The following is a 15,811-nucleotide window of genomic DNA, read 5'->3' on the forward strand; positions in this document are numbered from 1 at the left end:
GAAGTTGCTGCAGGATAGAAGGTGACATCACAGAGAATCAGCAGGTTAGAACAGAATGTGATTGGTTAGATTACTAGAAACAGAAGGTGATTGGTTCAAAGGCCAGAGCGAAGCTTGGGTGTCAGCCCTGTCACACATAGAGAGGCAGCCAGGTCATGCTGAATCAGACCTTTGTCACATACTTTGTCTTTCTGTCTCTCTCTCTCTCTCTCCCTCTCTCTCACACACACACACACATACATCAGCGTGAGGTCTATGAGTGTACTTCAAGGTCGATTATGCAGTCTATGGTGGATGCATGCGTAAACACATTCCTTTGCCATAGTGGTTGGTCCATGCACCCTTCCCCAAAGCCCAAACAGAGGAAAAGAAGCAGCATGAGCTCAGATCAGTGTAAATATACTGACAGGCACAGGCAGACAGAGCCCTACATAGAGACAGTTTGGCCAAATGAGATCAACATAGAAGAAGCTTTATGTAGACTGCAACACCACTGGAATCCAAACTGTGATTATGAGAGGTGGATGGTCGGGCAGCTGAATGGATCAGTGCTGCAGTTGGCCAAACTAGGAGGAGTCTCTATATATGACTCTGTCATATATGACAGACATTCAGACATTCAGACAGGCAGACGGTCAAGCAGTAGGTTCAGTGCTTATCTGTTTTTCCAAAGAGCCTGTCAGACAGTAGAAAAACACCTCATGCAGACTGAGAAGGTTTCAGAATGTTACTTTCTCACTCGTCAGCGCTTGGTTTGTTTTCAGTTTGTCTCCGTGGAAAGGGTAAACTTTCGAGTATATAACGCCCACACTTTGACCAGAGAGGCCTGGAGGTCAGGGCACTGCTGTGTTACTTATTTCTTCACTTTCTTTCTCTCTCCCCCTCTCTCCCTGTTACTCTTTCAGCAGTGCTTGATGGAAAAACAATTATAGTTAAAGTACCAGGAGGAAATAGGTGCTGGAAGATAGGGAGAGGCTGCTGTGTGCAAAACAACTGCTGATGAGAGGAAACTGCAACATAAATACAGGGAGAAGCCGCGAGGCACTGACTGGTTAATGTCTCCCATTTCCCATTGTGTGGCCCGACTGAGCTGCACCCACTCTCTGACATGGGATGACTGAGCTCTAATCCACAGCAACATATCGGCAACACCTTCCTCAATTCAATGCGTATTCTCTTCATGTCTCCTACTCATAAACTATTTAAGGAGCAAAAACCGAGGATGGAAGCTGAAATCTTTTTGATTATAAAGAACTTCAGCAAAGAATTGAGGAAGTGAAGATGGATTTGGGATTGGGCCTAAACATCCTATAATGCTTTGTCTTTCTCGACCCAAGTAAAATTTCATATTCATCTCCACTTTACTGTAACTGCAGGTTGGTGAAAGTAGTTCAGTCTGAAATTAAAACAAACTGGATCCATAGGTTGGTTCTAATGATCCAGAGGGATCTCTAAGAGCCTGTTCAGACTGGGTATGTCCAGACAGAATGGATTACACACTGTCTGCTTTTCATTTGGTACGCTGCAATTCAAATGAAATGTTTAGGCTATCTTACCTGCAAAGGGTAAGCAGCAGGTGTGTTGTGTCTGTTTCAACTAACTAACCCAGACTGCCTTAAAAATCATGCAATTTTGAGAGTTTATGAGTCTGAAGAAACTCAACAAACAAGCAAAACAGCAACGGCAAATTCTTGGTAAGTCTTTCCTTCTTGTAAATTCGGCATTAAACGCAACACACGCAGTTGTTTCTTTCCTTGTAAAAAGTGTATCTTACCTGCCAATATTTCGCAACTGTTTGAACAATCTGTTTCAACTGATTTCACCATTCATAGTACATTTAAAGAACACAACATTTTATTGATGAATACAGTAAACAGTAACCAATACTGGCTACTCTGCAAATCTCCTTGAGAAATCGCTCAGTTTTGCGATCTGCTGAATTAGGAGAAACTCTTTAAACTTTGTGAAACACTGTCAATGACAAATTATTAATTATTTATGCCTTTTCATAAATTTGGTAAACACTATACTATTTCTTTCTTTGCATATAAAACATTGTTTGTCCCAGTGTATCAAGCAGGAAAGTGAGATCTGAGCACAAGCAGTCACTTGAGACATATGGAGACGCTCTATAATGCCAGACGCGAATTGACAGGTTCAGAGCTGTCCTCTTGTGATTGGATCACCCAGGACGAATGTTAATACCAGGTCTGAACAGGCTCTAAGATCCAGCAGCTCAGGTGGATGAAAGCATGAAATGGAGATATCTACTTCGATGGCTCTGTTTAATATTTTAGTTCTTTCAGATCTATCTCTCAGGATGAGAGATTTGGCGGCAAAAATCAGAAAGGTGGTGGTGTCGACGTCACAACTTACGCACATCATACTGCAATGGGGCGCAGTGCCAAGTCTGAGGATTTGGTTAGCCTTGAAAAGAATTCTGGGTAATGGAGTAAAACAATGACCCTGAAGATAACTGTGATGTGCAGTATCGGGAGAGCATTTAAAGATGGCAATATTCTGTATTTGGGGTATTGTTACCAAATCCCATAAAAGAACAGTGTGTCTCATTGATGTGTTTTAGCCAAGCTTGCAGCACGGCTCTATGCATGTCAATGTCAACAAATATTCATTTTGATAACTCTCTGCCTTTTCTTCTACCTTCAAGGTTTTTCTTATTCCAGTGAAATATCTCTATCTGTATCTATCTGTATACCAACATTTACAGTCCCTTAATTTGAGAGAAAAAAATATGAGAAAATAGAAAAAATAGACTCCTGAAGTCAGACAAAATTAGGTCAGTCTATAAAATACTATCATATTAAAATGCCGCATGACATTCATGTTTTCTGCATTAATTTGAATGGCCACGAGGAGAGAAAGAGAGCATGGGGCAGCGCATGCACCCATAACCAGGTTAATTCAATTCAATTCAATTCAGTTTATTTATATAGCGCCAATTCACAACAAAAGTTAGCTCATGACACTTTCCAATTAGAGCAGGTCTAGACCAAACTCTTTAATTAAATTAGGTTACCATAGTTTATAATAATGTAGGAGAATACAGGCATTTCATACAGGACACAAGTGCATATAAGGATCCACTGATACACTTTCAGTCCATGGAGGATTTGTTCATATGAGACAGCTGTCAATCTGATTGCCACTGTTGACATAGAGACTTCAGTCTACTGTGTAGTTCACAGGTTTTGTACATTATCCAAATAATTTTTTCTGATATAACGGCGTGCACATGGTCTGCACCTTTACCTGCCCCTGAAGGCTACGCTGACTTTTCAATTACGTTGAGCAACTCAAGCTTCCCAAGTGATTTCTATGTGTTGTATTGATGTCTGATTAGAGACACAACCAAACTTTCTTCAGGGATTAGACAGATAGCTTTTAGTAATTTAACATTTCCATGTGCGCAGTAGTGTCAAGCCGAATGTGACAGGACACAGCACGGCACTTTCCTCCAGTTTTCCTGTACGAAGCCAGACTGTGTGTGTGACCTTTGAGATGGATAAAAGAACACAGAACATTAATTAACATTAGATGCTGGTCGATCCTGTCTGCATGTGGGGAGATTTAAATAATTAATGAAGTCAAGATGCTATGCCACTTGTGTAAATACGCACAGTGTCTCTCTCAATGGAGAGACACATATCATCTCTGCTGTGTGGAAATGGCTGCAGTTCATGTAATAGTTCTCTCATAACAGATATATTATTTCACCCAACAACAAACCATCCGGTATTAATCATAATTTTGGGCTAATTCTTATTACCCTGCACGCCCAAACTGCAGATTAACGGTAGTGCTCGCAGATACAATGGCAAGCTGTACATCACTAATACACTGATTAACCTGATCTGATTTATACAAATACTCCAGACTTCATGAACAGACTTGTTTTGTGTCTGCACGTCTGTCCGTCCATATGCATGCTCTCTCTCTCTCTCTTTGGTTCTCTCTATGCGATCAGTTTATTCTTGTAGGAAAATCTGAATTTGAATACATTTTAATAGTGTCAGGTGTACTTTGTGTTTAGTGCTAATTAGCAAACTTAATGCTCTAAACTAAGATGATAAATTTGGTAAACATTACATCTGCTAAAAATCAGCATGTTAGCATTTTCATTGTGAGGTTGCTGACATTAGCATTTAGCTCAAAGTACTGCTGTAACTAAGCAAAGACTCACACAGCAAATAGACAATTTTTTTGTTTGTTTTTTGCTTATCATTGTCAAATAAACTAGAAAAATGACTCAAATCATTTTTCATATTCCCTGAAAGCCTTGCTTACTACTATACTACTTTGTCTGCCACTGGGCACATGGCCCTGAGCAATTTACAGTATAAAGGGAGCACATTTGCTATTGTGTAATCAAAACAGAAACAGGATTTGTCTTGTGCGGTAACTATCCTCAGCTAATGGTAGAACAACTGGAATATAGGAACTGTGCCCTGCAAAAGAAAAACAGAAGAAAAACCCTGCTGACAGAGGAGGCAAAAAACTTGAAGAGGAAGGCTGACATAAATCGAGGTAAAACAAAAAAGGAATAGGATGGACATTCACTTGATAGGGATCAATATGTGTGTCCTCATACCACTGGGTCTTGAAGGGGTTCAAAACCAACATTGAGTTGGCTTCATTCTACAAAATCAGTAAAAAGAAAAAAACTGCTTTTTTAACTGCATGTTTTACGCTGCCTTCTTTAGAGTACTGAGGTCATAGTTTCAGTTTGAATTAGAATCCTCACATTGTTTTCTTGCTTTGGACATTAGCCTAGGCTGCTAGCGGTGACCACGTCGCTAACACTACTGTTAATTAACACTAGCAGCAAGAAAACAAACCAGAAGCTGCAAAGAAGCCAGAAACAACGGCTGCTAGCATTAGCAATCTGCTTGTCTGTATGACATTGACAGCAACAATAGCACCACTTGGAAACATTAAAGGGGGAGAAGTTGTCTGTTTCCACTTTAACAGTTTTTGAGCAACAGTGGAATTCTGTCAAATGTAGGAATAAGATTGCTAGGCTTTTGATACACACACAACACAACACATGTGAGTAGGATACATTCGTTCTTGTAGATTTTAGTATTTTCATGGGATTTGCTAACAGTAGGAAAACAAGTGAATTACATCACATATCCTTTGTGGCTGGAAGCTTACTTGTTTTTTTGTGTTAACTCTATCCTGAATGCCTAAGGCAAATCGGAACATATTTAACGTGACCACAAGGTGCTTCCACACAACTTAAAGTGATTCAGAGAAGCAAACTTGAGTCACATTAAACTCAAAGTTAATAATGCTTGCTCCTTCACATTTCTTCCTTCTCGTATTTATTTGTCCGAATTCATTTTAGTTTCTCCTCAGTAACTGAACTACAAGAGGATGACTTCAGAAAGCATGTGTCATACTGCTGCTGAATAGCTTTTGACACGGCAAGCTCTTTGAATTTGAGGAAAAGAATTGAAAAAGCAAGCAATGCACTAGCAGTGGTGGGGCCTAAACCCTAGTTCCATACTTTGACCGTACATCCCTCCTTCCACACCTTTGTCACATTGCCTCTGTTTTCTATCAGGCGGCCAATGTTGCAGCAATATCCAGCTTTGAATATTGATACAATACATTTTATTGCATATTATATTGGCATCGTAGAGTGAAGGAGAGAAGGATGTGTTTCCAAAGTACTTAAACAAAGCCCAGGTAACTTCTGGTGTCTGTACAGGATGATCGCAACAATGAGGTGTCAGCAGCATTGACTTGGGCCTCTCTGTATCTACACCTACAGCTGATGGAGCAACGTGGGGAGGAAGGCAGTGTGGAATGGAAGGAGGGAAGCAAGGAAGGCAAGGAGAAGCAACTGAGAAGACAAATGAAGGATCAAATGAAGAGACAATACAACCACACACATGCACACACACACAGGCATACACACTCATACATAAGTATACAAGCACATACAGCATATGGCACTCACACACGTCATACTACGGCTCTCCGATGTATCAGAAAATGCTCACATAAACACACTTGCAAACAGACACGCTCAGAACTGACATACAAAAAATCAAGAGAAAACATGAGGGGTGGACGGTAGTCTAGTAAGGAGATGGGAGGATGACAAAAAAGGATGAGGTAAAGGACAAAGTAAGGTCGAAAGAAAGGGAAAAATGAAGATAAACCTACTAAAGAAATCTTATCAGTATGCTACAAACGAGCCTGTATTTAGATCTGGTAAAATCTAAATACCTTGACAAAAGAATATCTCTACTTATGTGGAACAATAAGAACACATTTCACAGAATACTTCTGCAGGGAACAGGGAACCTGTAATATCTCATAAATATAGAAGAAAGAGGAAAGAACTTGGATGGACTGGGGTGGGGGGTAGCAGACTGGACAGAGAGAAAAATCAGGAGGTTTTGGAGACATCAGGGGGCCAAACTTGTGACGTCGGAGCTGGAAATACTGTCACAAAAATAACCAGTTGATAACAATTGCAGCACTGGACAAAAGTGAGAGGAGCATAAGAAGAAAGAAAGCAAATGAGTAAGAGGGAACCTTTTTTTTTTTTTTTTTTACTGTATTCTTGGAAACAGCAGTGTGTTCCAGGGCTTTTATACTCGAAGGTTTACAGTTCAAATAATTCCAGAAGCCATATGAAATTCATTTTGGTAATGAGTATGAATTCTAATGACAGTGAAATCTAATCTTAGCATTTTCTACAGCATAATAACAGAATCGTTACACTGTATTCTCTTGGTTTATAGAGAAAACAAATGACACCACTCCTTTCTCCTACGGGAGATGTTTACAGCAGGCATCAGCAACAGTAACCACGCTTGACCTCATTCACAGACAGGAAGTAACACATGGCGCAGGAGGAACTGCCATTTGCTCTCTGAACCTTAGGATGCATCTTGTCAGAGTAAATCAAACTCTTTTCATTACTTAAATTTCTTCCTTTAAGCATGACTACTTTTCTGTCCTTATAAACAAGGCTGCTCCATTTCTGTCAGGACACCTCAGACAGAGAGAGAACAGCAAGCCGCCTCCTGTACCAACCAACACTCAACAACAAAACAGACTCTGGACTGAGACTGGAATTAGATTTGGACAAGACCAGATCAGACCAGAGCTACAGCGCTGGTCACGACTGGGTGCTGTTTGAAAGGGAGAATAAGAGAAAAAAACACAAGAGACATTGCACACACACGAGCAGCGAGCGAGCCGGAGGGGACACAACCATAGAGAGTAAAAATACTGCAGTCCACGTGCCGTGCAGCAGTGTTTGTGTTTGTGGCTACGAATGAGTGCGAGAGAGAGCGAGAAAGTGATTGCAAGAGTGTATGCAGGTATACGTGTGTGTGCGTGTGTGTGTGTGTGTTTGTGTGTACATGCGTTCGGCGGACTCACTCCCAGGGGCTGGGCTGGTATTGGCTGTTGCGGTGGAGAGAGCTACGTGAGAGGGGGTAGAGATAGTGTTTACGTCGTGGAGCTGACTGAGCACAGAGGAGCGCCGTCTCACCGCTCCCTGAAACGAACCGCTTCGCTTGAATGTGCTCACTACCTCCATCTGCAGGACAGAGACAAAATAGCAGCACTCAGTGAGGGCAGGGAAGGTCGGCCTGAGTGTGCGCGTGTGCATATGTTGTGGTCCCTTAAAAACATTTCCCGTCAAAGCAAAAGTGACGGAAACAGCATTGTAATTCCCCTTGGTGGCAAATGTGATACACATCACAACTGCTTTCTGAATACTACAGACGAAAAATTATAAATGATGACTGTACGTGTGTATGAGGTTGTGTGTGTGTATGCGCTTGTGTGTGCTTGCGTAAGCATTTGTTGTCTGCACACTCAGACCAAACCCACTTAATGAAAAACTGACCACTTTACGCGAAGATAGGCACTTAAGCAGAGAGTCTGGACTGGCTCTCTAACGCTGTTTAGGACGCTGTTAGCAGATTGTTGTTCATGTTGTTGCTGTTTTAATGTCCATTCACACGCAAAGAAGTGCAAGAATCAATCAATTGAAGTAATCACGAAAGACAGCAGCCTGTCTACTTAGCATCAGCCTGTACACAATATGTAAACACACATACACACAATCACGGCATTTATCCACTTTCATGATGTTGATGAGCATTCCACTTCAAAGTTAGAGAAAGCATTAGAAAAAGGAAATGTATCTGTGTTGGAGAGAAAAACACTGGAATCATTATGTTTGGCACAAGTCAGAAGAACAGCACAGACAGAAAGAGAGAAACACTGACTTTTGAAGAGTGAGAACAAATCACATATCAGTGATGTGTGTGTGTGAGTTTCTGTGAAAGAATTTTGGCTATGGTTTGTTTCGTTTGTCTGCTCAAACGGTACCTGGGTCTGGATGCGGTTGAGGCCCCTGAACCAGAGGATCTGTCCACGGCGCAGCTCTCTCTCAGCACAGTCAATCTCCTCCTCATCCTCTGCTAGCTCCTCCCCTTCCTCCTCCCCAGGTTCCAAGCCCAGCCCTGCCTCCTTCAGGCAAGGTAGCCGCTCTGTTGGGACTGTGGCAATCACCTGGAAGCCGGTTTGTAACATTGTAATTTGAGCTGAAGACATTAGCATGGCATTGTGCAAAGCAGATGTAAACTTTTCCAACAACCACCCCATGCATTATGGGATAGTACATGACTATTTCAACAGATAATTTCAGCACAGAACAGAACAGATCAGAGGTGTTATCTAAGCATGAGTCAAAATGTTTCCTTAGCCTTCCAGCCTACACTTTCTCAGTGTGGTTTGCCTCAGCAGGTTGAAGAGCTGCTTACCTGCCCCCAGAGCAGCTCTCCAACTCCCACAAACAGACACCAGAGCCACTGCTCTACGTTGAGAGGGGCGCAGCTGAAGGGCTTCCCTCCCCACTGCACAATCACAATCTGCAGCAGAAACACAGGGAGGAACGTCATTACTTTCAAACATACTAACATGGTATTGAGAGAGAAACGAGCACTGCACCACCTATATCGACACGCACACACTCACACCTAGGGGCAATGTAGTGTAGCCAATTAACCAATTAATGTGCATATTTTGGGGATTGTGGATAGATGCCAGAGTACCAGGGAGAACATGCAAACTCTGCACAGAAGGGCCCAGAACCCAGACTCAAACCTGGAACCCTCTTGCTGTGAGCATTGCTGTATTTTGCTGGACATATATATATATATATATATATATTATGTATGTATATATTGCTGTATTTGCTTATTTGCTTTGTTAGTTGAGAAGAAGTTATCACTCTCATATCTAAAGTAAAATCTACAGCAAGGAGGCATTAGCTTAGTTTTTCATAAAGGCTGTGTCTGGTGGTACCAAAATCTGCAAAAAGAGTCGGTAATGTATTGTTGTTATATTTTTTGGAAAATTTTCTTAATATCCTGATCCAATCAATAAATCAAATCTGTCTCTAGCTATCTCTGTCCATCTTTTAAATTGGTCTGATTGAAATAACTGGATGGCCTATCTTCCTGTATTCCTGTGCCACATGACTAAATTCTTCCAGAAGGCTAAGGCTTTTAGCGAGATAGTCATATACTATACTAGCAAGACAGCTGTGAGTGTTCACAACAGTCATGTTAATTTCATACATTAGTTATGATAACAATAGCTATTTTCTTAGACGTTAATGAGACGTGAGGTAGTTGGATATGGTTAGCCTATGACAACCACGATGAACACAGTTTTAGGCTGGATATGTGACATTAACTAAGAGTGAGCGTCCCTCCAGCAACAGCAGACTCATTCAACAGTCCAATCATACAAAGCACACACCTAAAACAATGAGCAGTAACCACCTGGGCCAAAGAATGAGCAATTGTGCAATGACAGACTATCATTCAGTAGCTAACCCAGTTAGCGCAAAGCACACACACACACACACAGAGCAGTGAACAGTCATTGTTGGGACGGTAGCCTTTTTAGATTGAGGTATATATTTGTGACAGCTATTTTGCTTGTGTTCCTGTGATCGTGGCTTCTCGTTATTTTTTTTCTATTCATTAGTCCAGAAAAGCTAAGAGAAATTAGCAAAGAAATGTCCTCCTCACAGTTTGAACTACAGAACAGTCAGGCAGTAGGCAGCGGTCATGAAGCAGCATTCATGTGTTCCAGAGGAGTGGGATTGGAGGAAGCCCTGGAGGCAGAGGATGGGGTTTTTCTCAGTTCAATACTTTCAGAATCAAGCTAGTTTTGCTCCTTTTGACAGCTTTATACACCTGAGCTTTAGCATGACATTTCTCTTTTGCATAACTATACAAACTGACATAAAAAGGACAGGGTGCATTAGAAAGAGCCACAATGAATTAGAAAAACAAATGACAAGATTAAACTGATTAATTATATAGACTTTGCAGTAGCAATTAATTTTTTATGTCACTGTGGTGACTTAAAAATTAAATCTTTTACAGGGACCTCCACGCCTCTTCTTTTTCAAAACTTAGGAATGAGTCAGCCTTTAAAGGGTAGCTATTTGAGAGCTATTTTACACATCAAAGTGCATTTCCAGGTGTTGGGCTGTACAACTTTGAATAGTTCATGTCTCCAGAGAGACTGTGTGTCTGATAAAGGTCCTTAGGTGATGTCAACTGAAATCAGCATTGGTTGGTTGAAATGTGACCAGGAAGAAAAATGTGTGCTATAAAATAGATCATATCCTCGTTGCTGTTGCATAGAATTTTATCCTTTCAGTCCAACACGTGTCTGACATCGGAGTGCAAAGACTCAAACAGTCTACAGTTTTGTGCTGTGGCAAGAATTTCAGACTTAAATCAAACTTTGGGCAATTGCCAAGAGCATACCATACTGTTTTAATGTATTTAACAGGAAAGGCAGCAAAAATTGTGCTATATTGTGATGTTACTGTAATACCTTAAAATGAATTAAGATGAATTCTGAGCCAAGAACACGTGGCCTTGGCTACAATAATGCATAATTATAAGTGTATTTATAGAACTAACTTGTAATAGTAATGGTAAATGGTTACAGTTAAGGTTAAAGGTAACGGCAACCCTATGGCTTGTTTCCATCCTGTAGGTCTCTTTGCTTCTGTAGATTTAGGGACAGCATTTTATCTTCCAACATCATAAGTTACACCAGGAACAAGGTTTATCAGAGTGATACTGTCATCTTGACACCAAACTGCACAGTCATAAATCTCACTGGGAGCACATAACAATGTATCACATACAGGAATGATTAGTTTTTTGGGGGGAGGAAGAAACCATCTTTCTTACTTATTTCTATCTTTCCCCTCTCTCACCTCTCTAAATCTGTCTCCAGTCTTCAGCTTTCTCTCATCTATCCTTTTACAAATCCCTCCTAACTGTCCCTTTGAAGCTCTCACGCTCCAGATCACTGCCACCCCCTCCACCTTTCTCTGTTCTCTTAGTTCTCCCCAGAGTACCACTGAGAACTGAAGAGCTTGGGAAAATATCCCCTTTCTTCTCTCTCCATCTCTCACCCTGGTTTGCTTCTGTGTTTTTGTGTACTCACTATTCCCTGCTCAATGCATTTCCTCTGTATGGATTGTGAGTTGATTCAACAAACAGTCCCCCTGCGGTTGGAAAAGTTTGGAATCTTAAATATTGTAACTGGAAACAGCATAAGACACCATGACAATTAATCTGCCAAGGCCTCAAGTTTACCTTAATTTTCATTATTTTTACAAACTGTGAAGGTGACCAAGATAGTACCCAATAGTTACCATCATCTGGTCACAATAAATTCCTTCCTCTATGTTTTTTCCCCATATTTTCTCCAAAGATTTCCCCAGCTTTTTTAATTACCTTTGACTTTCACAATCCAATCATACTGACAGTTCAAAATGAGTACACTATGGGAATATTCACTTCAGGTAACAAAAAACAGAGGTATGCATTCACATCATTCTGTTTAGTCAGCCTGCCGAAAATATACAACAGAAATGTACCATAAACATACCATGTGCCAAAAGCCTTTCTATCACAAATTCAAGTCACCACCTGAAAAAAATGTGCTCTACTTTTTTAGCCTAATATATTTTATCTGTATGCTAAAGATTCCATTCAAGTACAAGTGATTTACAAAAAGATACCATGTTTCTAGTTCAGTTCCAGTCAGAAACTCGTTGTATGATCTGCTTCTTTTTTTTCTTTTTGTATCTCTATCACTATCAAATAAAGAGACAAGTCATTAAGAAGAAAAATGTGCCTTAACCCTTACCTGTACAGCAAAGGTTCCCAGAACAATGGAGCAGAAGATGGGGTTGGCAAATATTCCGTCAAAGACGTTTCTCTCTCCGTGGATCTTGCGAGCATTGATCTCGTTGAAAAGTTGCATGAGGACAAACGTGTTGAAAATGATGGTGTAGTGTTCAGAAGGAGGGGAGTGGAGAGGAGCGTTGCGGCCACTGTCAATGTTAAACATGCGCTCGCCTGGAGGGTAAAGAAAAGAGTAGATGAGATGTCAAAAAAGAATCAATAATATTCTGTGGTGCTCATTAGAACACGCGTTGACAACAACAGAGAGTATGGCCTAGATCTGCTCAGTGTTATGAGATAACTTTTGCTGTAACTTGACACTATATAAATAAATTGAAATAAACAGTATTGACTGTCTCTACGTGTGTGTGTGAGAGTGTGTACGTTTGCGTGCACCTATGAACAGCAGGGTGAAAATGATGACCAGCTGGTACACTCCATGGCCCAGGATGTTCTTCATCATAGTTAGTGAGATGAGCGGGTTGTTCCGGCCATAGGGTTTCCGTAGCAACAAGGCCTCAGTGGGGGGCTCGGTGGCCAGGGCCAAAGAAGCAAACGTGTCCATGATCAGATTCACCCACAGCATCTGCACTGCCTTCAGAGGAGAGTCCTGCAGAGAGATTTGCAAGCAGAGGCCTGTGTCACAAACCATGTTCAAAACCGTGTTGATTATAAACAGGCCAAATCATTAGCTTCAGTCCAAAGTTTCAGCCAGTTTGTAAATTTATCAAGAAGGTCATATAATTAATGGACTCAAGTTTGTTTGATTTGTGTAGCTTTATTTCTGTTCTGTTAAAATGGGTCAGTTCTACTGTATATATGATTTGCTGTATACAGATTATCTCCTCATTCTGTAATATTGAAACCATGGTGTGAATAACTCGATGCTCTAAGTAGTGAGTGATTCTGCCCTGCCAAGCAGTAGAGGTAGGGCAAAGGTGTTCTGTAGTAATGACATTCTGTAGTTTCTCAGTTATGGGACTAATAAAGGATTATCTTAAAGACATTCCAGACCAGCTCTATTTATATATAGAGCTATATATATTTATATATAAGGTGTCATGAGATAACTCTTGGTGTGAGTTGGTGCTCTAGAAATAAATTGAATTGAACTGAATTAAAAGTTGGTGCATTTATGGCTGTGACAAAAACTTTTTCTCGTTAGTGTGTATTCCTTGTAACATCAACGTATCAATCTCCCTCACCCCATGTTAACCTGAGCTGATGGTAGGGCCCACTTAGGGGAAGCTGATGCTGCATTCACACATTATGAGAATGGCAGAATGGAGAACAGGAAAGACAACCCTTATTCTGACTGAGCAGTGTTACTCCAAGGTGCTTAGTCCTCATGCTAATGTTATAGCTACACAAGATTTTTTTAATGTAGTGTAACAGAGTGTGGTGTATTTATAGCGTTTGTAGCTGTTGACAGCGTGATCATCTTCATTTTGAATCAGCAGTGGCAGGTTTAAAGCTGGACAACAGTAATTTTCCATAAAATGTGACAAATTGCATTGTAGGATTGTTAGCAGAAGGAAGTGTATATACCATGGACACTACTTTTTCCATTCTATAGCGGCAATGTTGAGAGCGCTATTTAGTATGCAGATTTCACACATTTGGACACTCAAATAAAATATAGTGCACTAAAAAGCCACAGTCTGAGAATGAGGCTGCAGGTTTTAGCTTGTTTGTTTCTGTTTAAATTCCTTAAAATTTTAATTGTTATTAATATTAATAAGTTTTTGACAGCACATTTTTCTGTTTACAAATCTGCTTCTTCCATTTCATCTCTACAGTGTTCCAGAGTCTTGTAACATTCAGTGTCTTTTTATTGTGTGATGCCACAGTCTTTTGGCAGAAGTTTTACAGTCAGTGACATCACTCTGATGTCAGGTCAGGGTGCCCATGCTGACTTGTGGCAAGAAGACCAAGGCATTGAGTACAGTGGTAGAAGATTTTTTTACAGAAGAAGTCTTGCATTCAGAATCTTACTCAATAAAAACTACAGGTGTATTATCACCTTAAAGCAGTCTTTAGGCAGAAATAGGGCTGATATATTATTTATCATTAGACTGCAATATTGATGCATTAATATGTAAGCAGTGTTGCACTGTTGTATCCACTTTTCGCTAATCTGTGCTTTTTGTATTTAGAGTATTACTTCTTTGGGCATTGAACAGTTAATTAAAACATTCAAGAGGTATTAAACGGCAAAAAATGACTCTGGTGGAACTGCTAATGACCCACAGACATTTGAAACATGCGACGAGGAGCCTAAAAGAGACACTGCTTCTATAAGGGCTCATAAGCCAAAAAGGTTGAAAACTATTAAGCTTTAACAACGCACTGTATTTTATAGATATATTTTTAGTTTTCAGATAAATGACGTACAATACATGCAGTGAAAAAGAATTATAAAATTGACTGCTCACCCTCACTGCTTTTTTCCTGTTAAAAGGTTTTTCTGGGATTTTTTCCTTAGTCGATGTGAGGGTCGAAGGGCAGAGGATGTTGCTGATGTTATGTTAAGCCCTTTGAGACAAACTGCTTGTAAAAATGGGCTATACAAATAAAGTTGTCTTGTCTAATCTACACTGTAACAATTACAGAAATTAATACATATCACTAAATTGCTCACATTATTGATACTACAACATCCTACCTGTGATGTATTTGTTATAGGCCTTGTTTGTAGTCAGAGTATGATATTGATTGATTATTTCTGTAGTAATAAAATATGGAAAGAAAAGTCATTGTAGGGTTCATAAATATCAGTTCATATGATTTTGGTGCATTTATCACCGTAATGTAACTGCAGTATTTTCTTCCATGCTGGCACTCGGACTCAGTTTCTTTTAGCTGTTGATGAGGATGCTTCTTTGATCAAGAGGCTTAATCAGAAACTGTTCCTAATAAGTTTCTTGTTTTCAGCATAAACTACTACATCATCAAGGACTCAACACACCCAGGCCACAGACTTTGTCCCTCTCCCATCGAACAAAAGATTTTGGACCATCAGAACACGCACTAACAGACTGGGGAACAGCCCCCCTACCCCGCTACTTGTATGAACAATCATAAGTCCTCTGTTTACATAAATGGCTCTGTAAATATTTCTATTTTTTTTATCTATAATTATTTTGTATCTTATTTTTATTTAATTTAATCTTCTCTAATCTTCTTTTTTTTTTTAAATATATTTTTCCCTTTGATTGCTGCTGCTCCTTGCGACCTACCAACTGTAACTACAATGAAATAAAGTCTTACCTTATCTTATCTTAAGGCCCATAACTATACACAGATCAGCCATAACATTATGAAAACTGACAGGTGAAGTGAATAACATTGATTATCCTGTTACAATGGCACCTGGCAGTAGGTGGGAAATATTAGGCAGCAAATGAATATTTTGTCCTTGAAGTTGATGTGTTGGAAGCAGAGACAATGAACAAGCATAAGGATTTGAGCAACTGTGACAAGAGCAAATGGGCAGCCAATTTTTACCGATGAACATAGGGAGC

The 15,811-nt window shown here is 40.1% G+C and overlaps 1 protein-coding gene across 6 annotated transcripts in view; it reads right to left on the reverse strand.

The window, feature by feature from the left end:
* Positions 1 to 15,811, reverse strand: part of atp2b3b (ATPase plasma membrane Ca2+ transporting 3b) — a 56,099-nt gene that overhangs the window by 6,571 nt on the left and 33,717 nt on the right. For 3 of the 6 annotated variants that reach the window (XM_046396675.1, XM_046396676.1, XM_046396677.1), the window contains 4 exons: positions 12,684 to 12,897; positions 12,250 to 12,461; positions 8,820 to 8,927; positions 8,386 to 8,568 (listed from right to left, as the gene is read on the reverse strand). In XM_046396675.1, coding sequence (XP_046252631.1) covers positions 8,386 to 8,568; positions 8,820 to 8,927; positions 12,250 to 12,461; positions 12,684 to 12,897 — 717 coding nt within the window. Of the gene's footprint in view, positions 1 to 7,425; positions 7,586 to 8,385; positions 8,569 to 8,819; positions 8,928 to 12,249; positions 12,462 to 12,683; positions 12,898 to 15,811 lie in introns of all 6 variants that reach the window. The other 3 variants (XM_046396678.1, XM_046396679.1, XM_046396680.1) reach the window with 2 other exon arrangements.

This window comes from Scatophagus argus, chromosome 8, assembly GCF_020382885.2.
Source record: "Scatophagus argus isolate fScaArg1 chromosome 8, fScaArg1.pri, whole genome shotgun sequence".
Classification (NCBI taxonomy): domain Eukaryota; kingdom Metazoa; phylum Chordata; class Actinopteri; family Scatophagidae; genus Scatophagus; species Scatophagus argus.